The sequence below is a fragment of the Camelus ferus genome, chromosome 16 (assembly GCF_009834535.1).
Source record: "Camelus ferus isolate YT-003-E chromosome 16, BCGSAC_Cfer_1.0, whole genome shotgun sequence".
Lineage (NCBI taxonomy): Eukaryota > Metazoa > Chordata > Mammalia > Artiodactyla > Camelidae > Camelus > Camelus ferus.
In genome coordinates this window covers 4,364,707-4,386,975 of record NC_045711.1, presented here as the reverse complement: position 1 = coordinate 4,386,975, position 22,269 = coordinate 4,364,707, and the positions used below count along the sequence as shown (strand labels likewise).

General features: G+C 33.0%; 1 protein-coding gene across 1 annotated transcript in view; it reads left to right on the top strand.

The window, feature by feature from the left end:
- The window catches only part of BRIP1 (BRCA1 interacting protein C-terminal helicase 1), a 136,900-nt gene that overhangs the window by 99,326 nt on the left and 15,305 nt on the right, over positions 1-22,269 (top strand). The window contains 1 exon segment of the mRNA XM_032498371.1: positions 19,377-19,489. Within this exon segment, the coding sequence (XP_032354262.1) occupies positions 19,377-19,489 (113 nt within the window).

The following is a 22,269-nucleotide window of genomic DNA, read 5'->3' as shown; positions in this document are numbered from 1 at the left end:
TTCTATGAGTTAGGATTCTGGACTTGCTTAGCTGGGTCCTCTGCTCAGGGTTCCACAAGGCTGCAGTCAGTGTGTTGGCTGGGCTGCATTCTCATCTGGATCTTGGGGTCTTCTTCCAAGCTCATTCTGGATGTTGGCAGAATTCAGGATACTATCTAGCTCTGATCTCCTAAGATGGAGTCATGTAACAACATAATCACAGGAGTAACCTCCTCATACCTTTGCCTTATAAAATATAACCTGATCAACAGAGTGACTGCCCCCTCACCCTTGCCATGTTCTGTTGGCTAGAAGCAAGTCGCAGGTTCTGCTCACATTCAGGGTGAGAGGATTATATAAGACCTGACTCTCTGGGAGTCACCTCAGGGTGTGCTTGCCATATTCTTGTTTTCTATAAAACGAAATGGTGAACTAAATGATTTCTGTTAATGGCTCTTCCAAACCTAAAATGATACTTCAAATTGCTGGGCCATAAATTAAGACTTCATAGTTTTCTTTTACATTAATATTCAGTCTATTGTGCAAAATAAGTAGAAGTTATTTATAAATGAAAACCTTAAATATGCTACCTTATGGAAATGAAACGATTTCTGTATTATTTTCTCTATAGTTTCATTTGAATTCGTATTTTAAAGAGTCAAGGTCAGTGTCTGAGTTAGAAAAGTGATTTGAGTAGGGGGAAGAGGGCAGTGACAATTTTACGATACTAAATTTTTTTCTTAAATTTGAGACAGATTATGGAAGTAAAAATTAAAATACAGTTTAAAATACTAACTTAAGACTCTTGTAGTCTCAACTGCAGAGTTTGGCTTTTAGAGAAGCAGGAAAATGTATGTTGGAGCCAAAAATATGACTTCTTTGGCTGTGACCAGGATTTCCTCTTCCCACCTTGGGGACTAGAAAATAGAGGTAGGAAAATTTCATTTTGGAGCCAAGTGTGACTTGTTTAGTTCAAGTCATAATTTATGGCACATACCTCAGGGACCTGAAAATAAAGAAACCCACTATGAAAGGTTGATAATGGGCCACTCTGAAGGGCAGGCATTAAGCTAACTTTCCCAGTGAGGATTTTTTTCACTTCCACCTTTCCCAGATGCTTCTGATCATTCTATAAGGACATACTTAATCGTGTAATAGCTAAAAAGAAAACTTTCTGTGCACTAAAGCAAAGTATTTGAGGGGCAGCAGAGTGAACCAAGGCCTTTATATGATTAGATGTTGGTGGAAAAATATAACTAAAAGAAAAGTTGTTTTATTTTAATGCAATTAAATCACAGTATAACAACACTGCCCTTTTAGTGGATATCTAAAGCAAATCCTTTGGCCAATTTGTACGATCTAAAGACTTAAACAGCCTTCAACTTTATAATTCAGGCATCCACATCTAAAATTGGTGGCATGGTCATAATTTGTGAGACATTATAAGGTACAGTATTTAGTTTTTAAAATTTCATTTTATTTGTATTTCTTAATATAGTTTAGTAGTATATAAAAATATTTTCCCTTCATGAGTATTATGCCTTTTCCTCTGAGGGAAAATTCGTAAAACCGTGGCATGTGCCTAAAAATTTTTACACATTAAAAATGGTCAAGTTGGTATCTTAGATTTCTGTAATTGGTTTAGTTGGTGTATTAATTATTATAAGAGCTCTTCTGATACATTAAGATAATACATTTTATGTTTCTGTGTTATTAATCTTTAGTAATATAGTATGTTGAGTTATGAAAATAGATTTCATTTGAAAACTAAAATTCTGATAGTGATGTGATTAGTTAATTTAGTACTGGCATATAATAATCATTATGAATTCCTTTTTTCATTTAGGAAACTTCTTTTAGCTCTGAACCATTTAAGTATATTATTTTTGAGTCAATTTTGAAAAATTACATGAATGATTAAAAAATACAGGCATCTATTTTAATTTTGTTAAATTAGTTATTGACTTTAAAACAAACACACATAAATTTATAGGCTCCCATGTGTTCTTGGCATTTTGTAAACCTTAGAAAAGGGCTATTATCCATTGCTTGCCCCAAAGGATAACAGCATTAATAAAGTTGAGTGCACATTAAACCACATTAAACCAAGTTTTCAAGTGTCAAAATATTATTAGATGATGGCAGCATTAGAATTCTTAATCTGACATTTCTTTTTAAGTAGATTGATGTTGTTCCTTCATTAGTCTTATTGCATTGACAGCAGTGTGAATATTCATGAGTAGATGAATGAAGGCAGGAATGCAAGGGATTATAGTGTATCAAGACAAATTCAATTTCAGAAATGAAAACTTTGCCTAATAATTTTGAATAAGAGCCTACTTTGTACTAAATATAAATATAGTAAGTGTAAAAATGAACAAGATGCTATCTCTAATGCTGTTTATGAGTTACTAAAGGATTTGAACGTGAAACAGGATGTTTTGGTGAGGTAGAATCTGGATGTTCCAGTGCTTAGGGAAAGTGAAATTGAGCAACACCTTTCACCTCCCATCCAGATATCCATTTATCTTGACTGATTTGCCTAAAATAAATGGAGGAGATAGAGAAATGAGATTTGAGTCTTGCCTACGTTGAGATTCAAACTTACAAACACTTGATAAACTGGAATGGCCTCATCAAAACTATTCAGATTATTAAGACTATTTAGAATAATGAAACAACCATTTTTTGAATATCTGACTGGAGTACCAAGTACTTTATAGACTGGTGACACAGTGATGCACTGCATAGATTATAGCCCCCTGTCTCATAGAGCTTACAGTCTAGTGAGGAATGTTGAAATTAAAGTAATAAAGAAACAATTAATTACACTCGTGATGAAGGGTGTAAGAAAAAAATCACAGGAACTATGAGAATATATACAGGATCCTGACCTAGTCTTTGGGGGTAAAGACAGACTTCCTGAGGAAGTGATATTTAAGCTGACACAGGAAAGAAGGCTAGGAGTTCTGTAGGTGAGCAGAATGGATAAGAGTATTCTCAGCAGATAGAACAGCATATGCTAAGGCCCTAAGGTGTGAAAGAAGAGAGTTATTCCCAGGAATTGAAAGAAGCTAAGGTAGAAAGTGAATTAGGGAGAATGGCATGTGGACAGAGGCTGGGAGATGAATTAAGGAGCCAAATCATTTAGGGCCCTGTGTGCCATATTAAGGATTTGATACTTTATTCTAAGCTATGGGAAACCGGATCCAGAAATAGCGCCTGAGGTCAGAGTGTAGTGGACTTCTGGTTATAGTGTAGCATCTGATACAGAAACCCACCTGGATCTCACCCTGATGATAATACGAGGCTACCCAGGGGGAAAGGCTGTGTATATAAACTTAAAGGGCTGTAATACTAAACTCTGCCATGTAGGCGTCCAGCAACTTGCTGTTGGAATTGTTGGAAACATTTAGGCCAAATCACAGGTATGGGAGAAAAACCTCGTCACCTCTGAATGTCTAGAATAAGTTTATGCTTGTTATTTAAACCTTTGTTTCCTCCTCAGAAAACTTTGTTTTCAGCTTTTTTTTTTTTTTAAGGTGGTTTGGCCAAAATTATTATTAACGCAGGTTCTAAGTATATCTTTTTTTTTTCAGTGTTACTATCTTATTTTAATTCATTTTTTCTTCCAGTTTTATTGAGATATAATTGACATACAGCACTGGGTAAATTTAAGGTGTAACAGTGTAGTGATTTGACTTACACTTATCATGAAATTTTTTTTATTGAGTTATAGTCAGTTCTAAGTACATCTTGAATTTCAAAAATTAAAATCTAGTTTAAATCTAAGTATGCCACCTAAACCAACAACTCAGTTTGCCTTGGACTGTGAAAAATGAGATAACCAAATCCTTTGTTCCCATCCCTCCTGAAAAACAAACATAAAAATACAGAATAAATGGATGAATTGCTGAGATATCTTTAATTAAAAAAAATCCCCATACTTATTAAAGGAGTATTTGGGGATTAGGGGAGGAAACATTTAAAATCACAAAATTTTAAGCAAGTTTGATTGACAGACTTTTTCTTCTAATATTCATGTCACTGTATGTCCTTGGGAAAAAAACCATGCCTGAATATAGCTCCAAGTTAAACTTTGGATAATTAATAATAATTTTTTTTTTAAATTTTGAAGTTATTTTCCTGTGTTCATCTTGGTTTTTGGCGAGGACAAGAGCTTTGTTAACCTTTATATTTTACTTTTGCTCTCATGGTAGACTGAAGGCTTTAAAAGTGCATTTATCACCCTGGGGACTTGGAGGGTTGGTTGACAGTTCTGTTGGCATAGAGCATAATCAGTGGCACTACTTAAGGGAAGCGGCGGAACTGTTTTTTCACTTCTCTGAAAATAATTTTTTTTTTCCTTCAGAGTAGAATTTTGGTTGTAGTGGATTTTAATCAATTTATTCAGATTCCCTTAAAGCCTACAGGGTGCAGATACGTAGATGGGCTTCAGGTGAGTGTATCACTTGGAGTTTTTCCACCTAGAAAGCCTTAAGGTCGCAGATAACATAAGATGTACTAGACATCACTGTTCAGTGTCTTCAGCATCAGTCTTCCTGTTTTTCAGTGAGGTTAAAGTTTTGATACTTTGGGAATGAGTTCAGTTTATGCTTTCTAACTGTGGGACACATAGTCCCAATGTACCAGGGAGAATAATAGGCTACATAATAAGTCATAGTGTCATTTCCTATTGCATCAAAATGATCAGATTTATTCTTTAAAATTGCTTAATAGTAGGGTTTCTCAAGCTTGGCACTAATGACATTTTGGGCAGGATAATTCTTTTTTGTGAGTGATGGGCTGTGCATTGTAAGATGTTTAGCTGCGTCTCCGGACTTAACTGTAGATGCCAGTAGTAACCCCTTCTCCCCTCCACCAGTTGTAACAATCAAAAATGTCTTCAGATAGTGCCAATATCTTCTGGTAGGCCAAATCACTCTCCTTTGGACACCCTTGCTTTATATAATGAATCATACAAGTGTATGTCATGAATTAAAGTGAACAGTCTGCATTTATTTTTAAATTATTTTTTATCAAGTTGAAAAAAATCCAATACAGCTTTTACTAAGAGCCTTGTTTATACTAAATACAGTAGATGATTTCTTATATTAACAGTCTCCAGGCTTCTGCCCCTCTCCTAGCCCCTGCTTCTGAGAAGCAATGACTTTCACTTCTTTTATCTGTTTCATCTGGTATTTACCTCCGTATTTTGTCTCTGTTTAATCAGTTTTAGACAATAACTATGCACTTCCCATACGAGATAGGATTTTAGCTCACTTATGCCACCTTTCATTTCTTATATCCTCCCAGTATAGTTTTGCAACAGTTTTTAAAGTTTAATCCACAATCAATAGTCACATTATTATGACTATGAAAAAATATTGTTCACTGAGGTCAAATGATTTCCTTCCTTTCTTTAACTTTTTAATTTTTTCTTTTAAAAAGATCTTTAAAGAAATCTTCAATAAATATGTCTAACACCTCTCAATACAGTTTTCCTACGAGACCTGTCAAATAATAGGTCAGTTCTTTTCTCCTCTTAAAGACATCCCTTCTGGAGTCTTCTGAACTCCTTCTGCAGTCAAGACTAAGTTGCTCTTTAAGTTTGCTTAATTGCCAGTATCATGAGACTTCCCTTTGCTGTCATCCTAGGAATTTTATTTGCTTGTCTTCTGTGTTGGGTCCCAATTTTCCTGGGTCTTAGATCTTCCTCCCATGTCTTGTTTCTTGTTTCATCTTTGTGGTACACATCCTCCAACAAGTTCCCTATGCATCCATTTCCTCAGCCTTTCTGGACTCTTCATTTTGAACTTTCACCTCTACTTCATCATTTACCATTTGTCCCTCTGCTTTTCATGGTCATATATTTGGGTTTAAGGTTACAGATGTCTTAGTTCAATTGAAGATGGAGTCTATTTCTCTTTCTTATTTGATTTCTAATTTGGGGTTGTTTTTTTAAGAGGCAAAGAAAGAAGCAAAAAAATGTTTTTGCCTCCCCGAAACCAGAAGTCTTCATTACTTTCTAAGGTAAAGTGTGAGATTTTAAAGTACAGTGACTGCATATGCGTTATTCCCACACTCACACATTCACACTTGAGAAGCTCTGAATCAAACGTTCCTAACAATAATATTGCAAAGGTAGGACATAGTAAATGTTTTTTAAAAAACAAACATGTTTGAAAGATAAGTTTGGATGTAATAATAAAAATCTAGATGGCAAAAGTATCATACTTCATTTGTTGGGCTGTGGAGATAATAGAGTTTTAAGGTTTTAAGCATGTTTTCGGTATTTTCCTATACTCATGTGATCTTTTTTTTCTTACGTGCACACTGTTGCTCATGTTCGTTTTTACATGTCATGGTGTTTAGTCATGTGAAATCTGAGTCTGAACCTCCTCTCAGTGGGATTAGCTCCTACTTTCTATGCCTGCCATCGCCACAAAAATTCTGTACAACTTTCCCAGGGCCTCAGTACTTAGTACTGCGTCTTCTGCTTCCACAAGCCTCCTCCATGAGAGATCTTGCTCTCTTGCAGGTTGTATTTGAGTAGGTACAAGTCTCAGTCACTTGCTGAATGCAGCACTACTCATTCCCCTTAACAAAACCTTTAAATATTGGCGCATTCCTTTAAGAGCCTTGGGTTTCATTTACAGCCTCACGTTGCTTTCTTATATAAGACAGTATTTCATTTTGTTGGTTGTTATTGCTAGAAGGGTTTATTCATGGTATTTGGCTCTCATATGTGACTTTAACAAGGGAAGCTCTAGATTTTAAGATATATGTAAGAAATAATATTTGGACTCATAGAGGACCAGTCATGCACTCATTCTGTAGATTACACCTCTAACATTTTATATAGTTCCCTTCAAATATGGCTGATAGGTTGCAAAGTGATCAAAAAACATTTTGAAGAATATTAAAGAGTGCTAATATTATAATTTCTCAGAAAATTTGAGATCAATTTGCAGAAGTCATTTAGAAAAATGTTGTTTCCAAACTGAACACTGTTCTCTGTGTGTCCTGCCAATGTACATATTTTCATTGATATTTGATGAAAAAGTAGCCACGCCATAAGCTGAAGAAACTTGTAAGTCACCTAAAATAATGTATCCATGTATTGAGTAGTGTAGGTTAACCACCTTCAAAGAGAGTTGACCCAAGTGTTAAAACTCTGATCTGATATGAACAGCCGTTGTCTCTGTCATGTCATTATGGCTTCTTTCATTTACATGCAGCTGTGTATTACAACAGCATGGAGAGCCCACCCAAACCTATACAGATTTTTAGAAATATGGGCCAAGTAATGACTCTAGCTCACTTACCTCTAATATATGACCCTTCTGTGTCCATTGTCATTAATTTCTTGAACCAGCTCTATGAGGTAAGGTGGGCAGAGGAGGAAACTGAGAAAGGAAGCTAAATGTAGAGTACTGTGACTTGCTCAAGGTCAGACAACTGAGTGTTGAAGTTTTGAGTCCAGGTGATATGCTTTTTCCATTATATCCCTCAAAATAGAGTATAGCATGAATATATACATGTACATGTAGCATTTTCTAGAGATGATAATTTAAGCATTTTCAGGTTTACCTGGGCAATATTTTAGTATGAATAGCCTAATTAAATTGCCACAAAGCCTATTACTCTTAATTCTTCTTTAACTTAGCCCTTTACAGAATAAGCATATATTAGGTTGTTTCTTGGATGTCTTAAAGTAGTAAATGTCTTTTTTTTTCTTTTAATAGAAAAATATTAATTTCTGCTTTTTTCCTAGGCTCTTATCTTAACAAATTGTTTTCCTAATTTAAAAAAATCAAGATCTCCACTACCTCCTCTAAAAATAAATAAACCTAGTTACCTCCCCCCCACCAAAATAATTAAATAATACAATAATAAATGAAACATAAAGCTATTAAAAAAAAAACTGCCTGCCTTTAAAAAAATCAAGATCTACTACTGCATACTGACAGAGAGCAATGTTTTTGCATTATTATTATCTAAAGCATATATTCAGGATTGCTTAATGTTACTGAGTTACCAATAAACTATTATAGTGTAGTAGCTAAATTGTTATAATCAGTTGAGGTTATATGTTATATGTTGAGAGCGAGAGATGCCTGATTTAGGGTGAATATATTTTGTTCTTTTTCTTTTATGAAATTTTTAGGCTATTTATTTCAATACTGACAATTTATGACACAAAGTTTAATGTAGATTTCTCTGCAAAGAGTGTCTTACCCAAAGCAGTCTTAAAGCATATATGAGATAAATTATATTACTATTACTATGTCTGTTACTATGTCTTGATTCTTATTTCTTGGTAGATTATTCTGGTCAGTTCCTTGTGTAGTATAACAAGGAAAGTAAGTAATAATTGAAAACCATTTCTTGTACATGTCTCTGTGTGTGTGTGTATGTGTGTTTTAAGTCTAAAAGGAAGCCTGGCTTCTTAACTCTTGGCAGAATCCCGTTTTTCCCCATTAAAAAAAAATAAAAACACACACACACACACACGCACACACACTATATTTTGGTTAACTTGATGTTTCAGAAAACTGAAAATACGCCAGATGAAATAAAGCCAGCTATATTCCTTTTATACAGCTAAATTATTTCACATACAAGATCTTACACTGTGTTTAGAACTCTAACCATTGGAATTTATATTGTGATACTCTGATAAAAGTGTTTACACTCTGATGATATGGAGCAATAAATGTATCTAATGCACAGTCTCTGTCTACCAGATTGGGTTTGCTATAAATGTTTACATTTTAAGTCCTGTACCTTGGCTACAGATAAAACTATTCTTCTTGAGTGTTTGCTAGACAAATGTGTTTATTTTTCCGAGGCTAAGTTTTCTTAATATTTTTAATTAGTAAGTTTAGCTGATTATTTGTTCTTAGTCTTATTTCAAGGCCTGAACTTTTGTCATAAAGCTTACATAAAAGAAAAAAAGTATATTTTGCCTATATTGATTGCTTTTAGGAAGGTGTTTATTACTGAAATCATAATATATATTTATACAAATTGGAATAAATTCCACAGTCTTTCATATGAGGCAGAAGTAAAGTGAAGAGATGGATTTATAGTTCCAGCTCATATTTATCACACCATTTATTTCTTCAGAAGCTACTTATAAAACTTATAAAAGGCTAGTCTTTTACAGAACTATTTAAGACCAGCACTGTTGGATTTGACTTAAGTCAAAATAATAATCTAATGTTGAAAACTGTGACTTAAATTTCTTGTTGACATATACGATGTAATCCTTTTGGTTATTTTGTATATGTTACTGCTATGAATAATATACCTGTTATACTGTTTCCAGTACAACTGAGTCATTGGAGGACTTAAGGAACTTAGTGTTTCATCTCAAGTATATTGTAGTGGTAAAATCGGAAGCCATAGCCATATAACTTCTGCTTGAATGCTATATGGGTATTTTTGCATAATTCCCTAGGTACTGTTTTAGTCTTGATTATCTATCTTTGCTCTTCCGGATTCCATCTCTACTTATATCAGGTTAGCCTTTGATTCAGAGATATTTTCAGTTGTCTAGAAACCACCATATTAAGGGTGTTATTCATTTTCTGTGAACATTGAACTCCAGTTATGAAAAAAAATTCTTTGTGAATCAGTGCAACATCTGAACCAATGGGTTGCAAACACAAGCTGTTACAGGAGTTAACCGATTTATTTAAATGAGCGAGGTGGTTGAGGGTTGGCAAATATTTCAGATTATTTTAAACTACAGTAAAGGCCACAGAAAAACAACTTTGGGCCTTCAGTTTGCAAGCTCTGATAAAATAATTTGCCTTCTCTCTGCTGTTCACACACCCCTCCAAAATTACACATACACTAATTTATTGGGGATGGGGTGCGAGCGGTTTAAACTCCTTCCAGAGTGTACAATTAAATATAGCTTTCTATTTTGGGAAAGCCTTGTAAAATGTATTTGAAAAATAATGTTAACTGGTCTAAAAGATCATCTTTCCAAACCACACTTGAGCTCACTTTATGGTGTTTACTTTCTGTCAAAACTTAGAAAAAACATTCACAGTTAACTTCCATAATATAAAATGTCTGTCTCATTAGGCATTAAAGAAGCACTGGTCAACAGGTATAATGCTGTTGGACTGTATAGCTAATGTGAATGTGGACATGACCTCCCAAATAGATCAAAGACTAATCTCTTTGACAGTTACAAGATGGCAGAGCTTGCCATGGGCCTTTTCCTGCTGCACATTGAAACTATTTGTTTGGAAAGCATGCCTGAGGGATGAGAATGTGTTTATAAGGATGAGCAGGTAAAAGTAAAAGGTTGTCTTTTGACATTTCAACTAATCCCTTCCAGCCTTTGGTTTACTTAACATTTAGGCTATTTGCTGGCAGGAGAAGCTGGCTTTTTCACATATGCTTTATGTCATTTTAAATTGGGCATTGATTTTCGTGCCTGATAATTCCTAAGTGTACAATGAAATAGATTCTGATGTCATTAAAATGAGGTGTACTGGCTTTCTACCTTTTCCAAACCCTTAGTCTCACTTTCCCTAATTAAATGTGTTCCTCCAAAGACAATTTTGAAATTAAATTTTAAAAAATCTGCTTCTTTATATAATAAGTATTTCAAATATTTTCTATATATTTTACTTCTGGAAGTATTTTTGCTTTTTCTTTACTTTTTACCTAAAATAATTTCCCTAAGTAAAATATCAGCAGTAGTATTTTAAAGGCAATTTGGATTGTAAAAAGTATTTGAAAATTTGCAAGAAGTTGAAATAATGTAGTCATACATAAAAGTTAATTCATTTTAATGAAAAATGAAAGACCAAAGAGAGAGAATTTCATTTAATCTAATGTTTGCTACATTACCTTTAAATGTTTCATTTATAGTTAATCTTCCTAAAGCAACTGTTTTCATAGGCAGAGTCATCATTACAAAGTATTTGTCTCAATATAGTACAGGAAATTTGGAAAGTCCTTAAGCTATTATGTCTGACAAGGGATAAATGCAAATTTAGGGGAGTGGAATACTGTTAATATAGAGAAATGCTTAGTTACATTTTGAGAGATAGGTAAGAAATGTGTATTTTTCCCAGTTGGATAGAATTTTAAAAGTATTCTGATAATCTCTAGATATTATAACATACTTCACTGCTGAGTTGTCAGATTTTTAAAAAATATCTAATATTTCCTATGGTGCCATATTATTTACTATTTATATTACTTTAAAAAGCATAGTCTATGGCACTTAGAGGGAAGTTTACCTCCTTTATCTTCTAGTTATAAAGCTTTAATTTAGACATTTTACAGCTTCTTTTGAGGGGATATAAAATAAAATGTCTTATCTACCAGTTGGAAAGCTACTTTTCAGAAGTGTACTTATATATACATCAGAAGGTTGATAGTATTATAGACTGTCTTGAAGAGACTGCTTTCTCTTGAGTAGTTCTACAAATTCTTAAAACTATAAATTGTTCATTTGTCTTGAACGTCCAAATTTTTTTCAAGAAAATAATAACTTTCATACGTTTCATCAGGCTTGTACTACAAAAATATACTATTTGATAAATACTTGTCCAGGAATACCACATGGGGTCCTTAAAAACTGACTAACTGAAGGGAGAAATTCCTACTGTTTCACATTGGATTAACTAGTTGCTAGGAATTATAGTCCACTTGTGAACTTCCAATACTAGCAGTTTGTTATAGGTGAATAAATTGTTGTCATTAAATTTGAGAACCATTTTTTACTTTAAGTAGATTTTATTACACATTCCATTTTTAAATAGGAAAAGTCAGCCGTAAACAGAATTGACTTACCTGTGATCACTCAGAGAAGCTGTACACTGTCCTGACTCTGGAGTTGTCACTCTAAAGAGAAGAAGCTTTGGAGATAGACTAGGTTCAAATCTCAGCTTTACTGGTTACAGACTGGGTCACCTTCCACATGTTACTTAATTTTTTAAACCTTATTTTTCTAATCTGTAAAATGGGGTAACAATATCTACCTCTTAAGATTGACATGAGGGCTAAATGAAGTGATAATACCTATTAAGTACTGCACTGTGCATGGAACATTATAGCAGCTTGATAGATGTTGTTATCATTTATTATTAATAAGATCTTTGGTTCCCCACTTTTCCAGTTTTGACTTTCTGATTAGCTAACTCATTATCAATTTCTGTTCTTGGTTTAGAAATTATTTCTTTAATGTGGATTAAGCCAAGTTTATCATCTTCCTTAAACATACTTCTCTTTTTACCTTCAGGATCACTGGATTTCTTCTCTCAGTATCTGGAAACTTTGCAGTCATTTTTTGACTTTTCCTCTTTAGTAAGCCCACATCTACTTTGTCACTTAAGTTCTATAACTTCACAGTGTGTTACGAGCTAGGCCTCTTTTCCATTCCCTTTGCCTGTCCAGGTAGGGCCCTCATTATTCTTGCACCAAATTCATAGCATGTCATGTCCTATTCCTCACCTCCTCTTACTTCTGTACACTGTCATCAAAGTTAATATTTTAACACTTGTATTTACTTGATGGCCACTGGTACTCATATTCTTTTCTGTTCTTTGTAAGCTCTTGCAAGGCAAAAAAATAATTTTTAGCTCATCTTTATGTTCCTAGTGCCTCTCACAGCTGCCTTGCATGCAGCCAAAATAATTAATATTGACTGGAATTCAGTGGGGGTTTTTTAAGTTACCCAAAATTTCTTCTTCCCATTATATCAATTTTTCTACTTTTAATGCTATATTTTAAATGTTTCTACAACATTACTTTTACTTAAGTTCTCTTTTTTTGAGCTTTATTGAGGCATAATTGACTCTGTAGCTTTCCTGAGAGCAGCTTAAAACATAACTCCTTTTTTTCATTCAATTAGTGTATGAAAAATATAAAATAATATATAATTTCCTTTCACTCAGAACTTGCATTTTACTTTTTACAGGAGAACTTTTTACAGGAAAAAGCTCATTAACTTATATATTTGAATAGGTCAATCTGATTTGTGTATACCATACGTTTTGACCTTGTATAAAAGTAGTTCACTTTGGGGATGATGTAATTTTTATTTTTAAGATTTTTATGAAGACCAGATGAAGGCTGGGTATGTGGTACCCTTTGGTGTGACATTTCTTTTAATAGGAATGTAATCTTATGCCCTTAATTAATTATGAGTCTCTTTGAAAAGGAGAATAATATCAAATTCAACGGCTAGATAGCAGAATTTATTATTTCTTTTCCAGCAAAGAAGCAGAAGTTAATTTAACACAGTCTCTGTGTGTTATTGCCTAGATAGAAAATAAATGTAGATTCAATCATTGGGAAAGGGGAGAAATTCTTGATATCCTTTAATAGTGGAATCTTTGAGACACTAAATACTGTATCAAGTGTATTAGTACTGTTTCAACTCTGAATTGTAAATTTGTTTAGATCATCGCTGACTACTTTCATATACTTTGATTCTTCTACACCAATATCTTTGGTATGTATGAAGTTATTTTGCTCTTATTGATGTGTTTCATTATTTCTGTTGATCTGCCTTAAGATTTACTAATTCTCCTGCCTTTTTCAATATGCTGTTAAACCCATCCAATGAATTTATTTTTATTTTTATTTTTTATTTTTTTAGTTACTGTATCTTTCAAGTGCAAAAATTCCATTTGGGTCTTTTTTGTGTTTCCACTTCTCTGCTGAGATTCTTTAAAGTTCATTCATTAAACCATATGTTTTAAAGTTATTTAAATATGTTTGTATCAGCTACTTTAAAGTCTTTGCTACTTCCAGCAGCTGAGCCCTTTCTAGATTGGTTTCTGTTGACTGCCTGGTTTTTCCTTGATTATGGATCATTTTTCTAGTAGTTTCTATTGTATGGTGAACATTGTGAATGGTACATAATAGAGATTCTGGATTCTTTTATCATACTGTGAAGAATACTGATTTTTGTTCAAGTAGTAGCTGATGATCTTGACCTTGAGTGGGCACAATTTGACAATTTTATAGGGGAGATCTGGGAAGAGCTCAAAGTATGTGGTCTTTAAACTGTCTCCCCTGTGGTTCTTGTCAGGGTTTTGTTTAAGTTTTGGGGGGGGCTACTTTAGAATTGGCATTGCTCTAAATGGTGGTCCTTATTCCTAACATGACACCTGGCCATTGTAAGTGTGTATACGTGTATGTGTTCTACTTGGTTTTTTATTTAAAATATATCCCTTGGCTAAATTTTCACATCAAAACATAGAAATCTATTTCTTTTTATATAATAACACAATTTTTCTCTCAGGATAAATGTAATATATTTAGTTGATCCACTTGATGTACGTTTAAGTTGTTTCTTATTTTTCCTCAATACAAACAAAGATGCAGTGAATATCCTTGTACTTGGGGGAAATATAAACACATTTGATAAATATTTGTCAGTATTCTATAAATGCAAACAATGGAAATGTTAAATTTACATTTCTTGGTTTACTGGTAAAATTGAGCATCTTTTCATGTGGGTAACCAGCCACTTATCATCCATCTTTGACGCTCTTGCTTTCTCACAGATTGTTTATTTTTAGTAGTCAGATTTTGTTATTGTGTATGAGCTCACTGTATATTAGATAACAGAACTTTTTCTCCAGTTTTTCATTTGCCTTTGAATGCTATTTATGGTGTTTTGAGGCCGTGAAAGATTTTTTTAATTGGGAGTTAAGAGGTCCCATCCTTCCAAAACCAGGATCAAGGCCAGCAGAAAGTTTACCCCAGCACTGCATGGACCTTTTTTTCCCCTCAGTTTTTTTATGGTATAATTGACAAATAAAAATTGCATATACTTAAGGTGTAAAATGTGGTAACTTAATATGCTTATATATTGTAAAGTTACTATTATTAGGTTAATTAACACAACCATCACCTCACATACTTACCATTTCTTCAGTGTGTGGTGAGAACACTTAAACTCTTAGCAAATTTCAAGTATATAATATATTACTATTGAATATAGTCACCATGCTATATATTCAAATCCTAGAACTTAATCATATTATAACTGAAAATAACTGATAGTTTATACTCTTTAACCAATATTTTGCCATTTCCTCCACCTCCCCACCCCCCCACCCCCCCCACCCCCCACTGCCAATCACCCTGCTACTCTGGGATTCAATGTGTTTAATGTTTTTGGATGCCATGAATAAGTGCGGTCATAGCTGTATTTCTGTGTCTGGCTTATTTCACTTAGTATAACATCCTCCAGGTTCATCTATGTTGTTGCAAATGGCAGAATTTCCTCTTTTATGGCCGAATAATACTCCATTATATACACACACACACACATACATATTTACATTTTCTTTATCCATTCATTTATCAGTGGACAGTTAGATTGTTTCCATATCTTGCCTATTGTGAAGAATGTTGCAGTGAATATGGGAGTGTACACATCTCTTTAAGACAGTAAATTTATTTCTTTTAGCTATATACCGAGCAGTGGTATTGCTGGATTATATGGCAGTTCTATTTTTAATTCTTTGGGGAACCTCCATACCATTTTCCATAATGGCTGTACCAATTTACATTACCACCAGCAGTGTATAATGGTTCTCTTTACTCCATACCCTTGCCAGCACTTATCTCTTGTCTTTTTTCTAAAAGCCATCTTAACAGGTGTTAGGTGATGTATTATTGTGGTTTTAATTTGCATTTTCCTGATGAATAGTGAGGTTAAACACTTTTCATATACCCAGTGGCCATTTGTATGTCTTCTTTGGAAAAGTGTCTGTTTATTCAGGCCTTCTGCTTGATTTTTTAATCAGAATTTCTTTTGCTTTTGTTTCTGCTTTTTTTTTTTTTTTTTTTTTTAGTTGTTGGTTACATGGATTCCTTATATATTCTGGCTATAAACCTCTTATCAGATGTATAGATTGCAAATATTTTCTCTGTTCCGTAGGCTGTCTTTTCATTTTGTTGATTGTTTCTTTTTCTGTGCAGAAGCGTTTTAGCTTGACGTAGCCCTACTTGTTTATTTTTGCTTTTATTGCTTGTGCTTTTGATATTTTCTTCTAGAAGTTTTATGATCTCAGATCATACATTTAAATCTTTAATTCATTTTGAGTTGATTTTTATATATGGTGTAAAGTAAGGATCCAGTTTCATTCTTTGGCATGTGAATATCCAGTTTTCCCACCATCATTCCTAAAGAGACTATCCTTTCCCCTTTGTGTTTTCTTGGTGCCCTTGTCAAAGGTTAGTTAACAATATAGGCGTGAGTTTATTTCTGAACTGTCTATTCTGTTCCATTGACCTGTATATCTGATTTTATCCCAGTACAGTACTGTTTTGATTACTGAAGTTTTGTAATATAGTTTCAAATCAGGAAGTGTGTTATCTCCAGCTTTGTCCTTCTTAACATTGCTCTTGCTATTTGGGGTCTTTTGCAGTTACATACAAATTTTAGAATTGTTTTTTACATTTCTGTAAAAAATGTCATTTGAATTTTGATAAGGATTTTATTGAATCTGTAGATTACTTTGGGTAATAAGGATATTCAAACAATACTAATTATTCCAATCCATAAACACAAGATCTTTCTATTTATTTGTGTTTTTTTGATTTTAACCAATGTCTTACAGTTTTTAGTGTAAAGATTTTTCACCTCCTTGCAATTTATTCCAAAGTATTTTATTCTTTATGATGCTGTTATAAATGGGATTGTTTTCCTAATTTCTTTCTTTCTTTCTTTCTTTCTTTCTTTCTTTCTTTCTTTCTTTCTTTCTTTCTTTCTTTCTTTCTTTTTTTCGTTTTTCTTTTTTGGATAGTTTGTTGTTAGTGTATAGAAACACAACTAATTTTGTATCCTGCAAACTTACTGAATTCATTCATTAGTTCTAAGAGTTTTTTGGTAGAGTCTGTAGGGTTCTTCACACATAAGATCATGCCATCTGCAAATAGAGACTGTTTTACTCCTTCCTTTCTGATTTGGATGCCTTTCATTACTTTCTTGCCTAATTACTCTGGCTAAGACTTCTAGTACTTTGTTGAATAGAAGTGCTAAGAGTGAGCACCTTTGTCTTGTTCCAGATCTTAGAGGAAGAACTTTCAGCCCTTCACTATTAAGTATGATGTTATCTGTGGTCTTATCTATGTGGTCTTTATTATGTTGAAATCTATACTTCATTCCTTCTATACCTAATTTGTTGAGAATTTTTATGACAAAAGGGGGTTGTATTTTGTCAAATACTTTTTCTGCATCTATTGAGATAATAATATGACTTTTACCCTTTATTGTGTTAGAGTGGTATATCACATTTATTGATTAATGTTTGTTGAACCAATTTATTTCAGGATAAATCCCACTTGATTGTGGTGTGTGATGTACTGTTGAATTAAGTTTGCTAGTACTTTGTTGAGGATTTTTACAACTATGTTTATCAGGATATTGTAGTGTAATTTTCTTTTTTTTTTAACTTTTTTTTAAATTGAAGTATAGTCAGTTTACAATGTTGTGTCAATTTCTGGTGTACAGCACAATGCTTCAGTCATCCTTGAGTGTATACCAATATTCATTTTCATATTCTTTTTCACTGTAAGCTACTACAAGATATCAAATACAGTTCCCTGTGCTATACAGTATAAACTTGTTTATCTCTTTTATATATACCAGTCAGTATCTGCAAATCTCAAACTCCCAATTTATCCCTTCCCACCCTCTTTCCCCCTGGTAACCATGAGTTTGTTTTCTGTATCTGTGAGTCTGTTTCTGTTTTATAAATAATAGTGTCCCTACCTGGTTTTGGTATGAGAGTAATGCTGGCCTGTTAAAATGAGTTTGGAAGTATTTCCTCCTCTTCAGTATTTCAGAAGCATTTGAAAAGAACTGGTGTTAATTCTTAAATGTTGGTAGAATTCATCAATGAAGTCATCTAGTCCTGAGCTTTTCTTTGTGTGGGAGGTTTTTGATTAGTGCTTTAATGTCCTTACTTGTTATAGGCCTGTTCAGATTTTCTATATCTTTATGATTTAGTTTGGTAGGTTGATTGTTTCTAGAAATTTATCCATTTCTTCTAAGTAATCCAATTTTTTGGTATATAATTAATTATTCATAGTAGTCTCTTAGGATTCTTTGTATTTCTGTAGTTCAGTTGTAATCTGTGCTTTCATTTTTAATTTTAAGTTTTTTTTTTTTTGTTTGTTTGTTTTTGCTTAGGTTAACTAGCAAAAATTTATGTTTTATTTTTCTTTAAAAAAGCAACGGTTAGTTTCATTGATCTTTTCCATTGTTTTTTTCTAGTCTGTTTCATTAATTTTTTTCCTCTCATCTTAGTTGTTTCCTTCCTTCTCCTAACTTTGACATTAGCTTGTTCTTTTTTCTTCTAGTTTCTTAAGACATAAAGTTATGTCGTTAATTTGAAATCTTTGTTTTTTCTTAACGTAGGCAGTTTTTGCTATAAATTTCTCTCTTTGAACTGCTTTTGCTACATCCCAATGTTTTGGCTTGTTGTGTTTCCATTTTCATTTGTATCAAGTTACTTTTTGACTTTGCTTTTGAGTTCTTCTTTGACCCATTGATGTTCAGGTGTGTGTTCTTTAATTTATACATACTTGTGAATATTTCAGTTTTCTCATGTTAATTTCTAATTTCATGCAATTGTGGTTGGAAAAGACACATGATGTGATTTCAGTCTTAAATTTCTTAAGACTTATTTTGCAGCCCAGCATATAATCAATCTTGAAGAATGTTCCATGTGCACTTGAGAAGAATGTGTGTTCTATGCTATATATTTAAACCAAATCATAACAATAATTCCATTAAATGTAAATGGCCTAAACATCCCAATTAAAAAACAGGGATTATCAGGCTGGATAAACATAAAAAGAGTGCACTATTGATGTATGTTTCAAAATGAATGATTTCAAAATCATTATGCTAAATGAAAAAAGACAGACACAGATCACATACTATATAATAACATTTACATAGAATTCTCAAAAAGGTAAAACAGAAAGCAGATCATTGGTTGACACGGTCAGCAGTGAAGGGAATTGCCTATAGAGGGATAGGAGGGAGTTTTTGGGTACTGAAAATATTCTGAATTATGACTGTGGTGGTGATTACATGACTATGTTTTAAAAAACTTATTTACATGTACATTGAAAGTTTGTGAATTTTATCATATATAAATTATTTCTCAATAAAACTGATATCATCACATAACTAATTATGCATATAGGAATTTAGGTAATATAAAGATGAGTAGAAATGTTTTAAATGAACTGGATAATGTTTAGTACTGTAAAACAAAATCTTTCTACCCCAATTAAGTGATATTGAAAATGTTAGAAGTTAATATGATTTTTTTAAATGAGCTTTAATTATCTACTGTATTTTTTATATATTTTTAAATTATTAGGTTGAACTAAAGCGACAGTATAATGACCAGCATTCAAAATTAAGAGGTCTTTTACCAGGTCGTCAATGGTATGAAATTCAAGCATATAGGGCCTTAAACCAGGCCCTAGGTAGGTGAGTGGAATGAAATTTAATGTAACATTACTGTAATATTATCTCTGACCCAGGCTATATGGAGAGCTAGTCTTGCTACTTTATTCCTTGTAATAAATTTTATAAATTTTATTTCATTAGAACCCTAGGAACCTGGTATATTTTCAATAATAGATGTCAGAAATGAAAGTTGAAAAGAGTGGAATAAATGAAGTAAAAAATAAGACTCAATATTTGCTAAAGTTATAAGATTTATGATTGGTCAATGAATGTACAGCAAAAGTGCTCAGTAAATATTTGTAGAAACTCACCACTAAACAATAACAGTTTTATCTTGTGAACATAATAACCTAGATGATGACTTTATGGGTAAAAAGCAAACCATTTAAGAAACAGTCAACAAACTGTTCATGGCACCAAAGAATTAACACCAACTAACAATAAAATTTCATTATAATGTTCCTTTTTCTAAAGATTCTGGTCCATTAAGTTTTGTGCTTTGTGGAACTAGTTTTTAAATCACCATTTTAGACCATAATTTCATATTGTAGGACATAAACACTTTAAATTTATAAACACTGTAATTATTGGATTTTTAATAACCTAATTTAACATTTTATGTTCTCTTTTTATGAAATATAATTAGTTTAACCATGTAATAATTTTTTTCCTGTGAAGCTGTTCAAATAAAAATCAGAAAGTTCAAATAGAAAACCATGAGTTAAAGTAACATCATGAAAACCCAGCCATTTGATACATTTTTAGTTCAGCCAGAAGGCACACAGCTAATCGTTATCTGCCCTAACCAATCCAGAATTTAGATTTTTCTCAAGTTTCTTGTTTACTTACATTAACTCATTTACACATAGGCAGACCAGGTTGCATTTCAGTTCAGATTTACATATGCTGATGACATAGGACTGCAACAGCTGGATTTAAATCCCAGAACACATCACTTACTCTCCTCTGCCTTATTTCAGAATGGTATTCTACAGTTGTTTCTCTTCAAACTAAATGATTCAGTTCTGTGTTGAAATTGATATAGTTAAGCTGCTGCCCTTCTCTGCTTAGAAATCCCACTGGTACCTGGCATCAAATTGCACTGGAAATTGTTCTTGAGACGTTTCATCTACTTACTCTTTCTCTCCCTGTGGATTGACCTATTTCGTTTTGTTTTATTTGAATTTTAATATCCAGCAAATAGTTTCTAGGGGAGCCTGAATATTTATTTAAAATTCTTGACTTTTAGTCACTCTTAATTTAAGGAAAACAGATGTTTTTACCTCAGTTGATTATTTTTCCTCTTAATATAAGCATTGCCTTGAATTTCAAGAAACTATTTGAAGCAGAAGTACATTTGTATCCTACTTTGTCATTTATAAGCGTTTTCTACATATACAAAACAGGTTGTGAGTGATAAAATTGCTTGTCTGACGTCACATAGCTACTAAATGGGCCTTCACACCTTGACCTCACCTACATTTAAAATCTTGAGGCCTGCTTTTTCATCCTTATGCCCTCCTTCTATCCACTGAAGTTCTCACTATTAAATATAAACATCTCACCGTTGAGCATTAAATATACCATATCCTTTCATTACTCTCTGCCTTGGCATACAAGTTACCATGCAATTCATCTGGCAAGTTTACCAGTCAAAACCTAGTTGAAGAGGTCATGTCCTTTATGAAGACTTCATTTCTCCAACTAGAGTTATTTACTCCTTAGGGAACCCATGGCATTTTATACCTATCTCTATTATAGTATATATCTTATTGTATTGGAATAGCCTGTTTATATGTCTGTCTCCTTCCCTAAACATGAGTTACACATTTTTGATGTGTCTCATCTTGGGGCATTGTTGCACAATAAATTCTTGTTGAATTAGTGAAAATTGCCAAGTTCAGTGCTTTTTCCAATTATACCATAATGGCCAGAGAGCTTCTAAAGCTTCAAAACATACTTTTCTAGGATTTCAGAAAAAGCCTATATTTATAATATTGATATATAATAGTATCGTTTCAACATTTTGTTAATTTAAAAATGGATAGCCCAGCTGTCATACTGATTTTCAGGGAAGCAGTATCAACAAGTAGCAGCTTATTACAAAGAAACAGCCACTTAAAAATCAAATGAATGTTTTACATCATTTGGTAAAGCTCATAATGTGTATTGATCGACATAAAAGGTGCTCATTATACTAAGGCACTCTTCTTATAAGGGGTATGTCTGGAAGGTCTAAAGTAAGCGGAAACAAATTGAGTTTAAAAAAATGTTATCTTTTTTTTAAGCCCACATGGGACTGTTAGAGTATTTGAAATAATATAAGTCTATGAAATGTAATAACAGCCTTCAGGAATGTACCAGATGGTTTTGTGACCAGGTTACAACTGCACTATAAGTTTCCAAACGGGTCTGCCTTACTAAAGTATAATCTGTCTCAAGTGGGCATAATTCATTTGAGCAAGGCAGTGTGAAAACAATGGAAAAAAGAAAAGGTGAAGCCTTTTTCTATGAACTGTTTTGTTAACTTAAATGCCTCTCTGCCAAAGGATATTTTAAACATAAACCAAAGTGGGACCAAAATAGAGTAGCACCCTGACTTTGCATTGATTTTCAACACTGCTCTATAATATGGGCAATATCCATCTTCCTATCCTGCCTAATTTTATGGTCTGATGCCTTGGAACCTGTGGATTACTTTAAAATATCAAAAAAGTATGTCATATAAAATTTAGATTTTTAAAGTCTGTGGAGAAATCAAACATTTATGCTAATTTTCACCCCCTCTCAAAATCCCATGA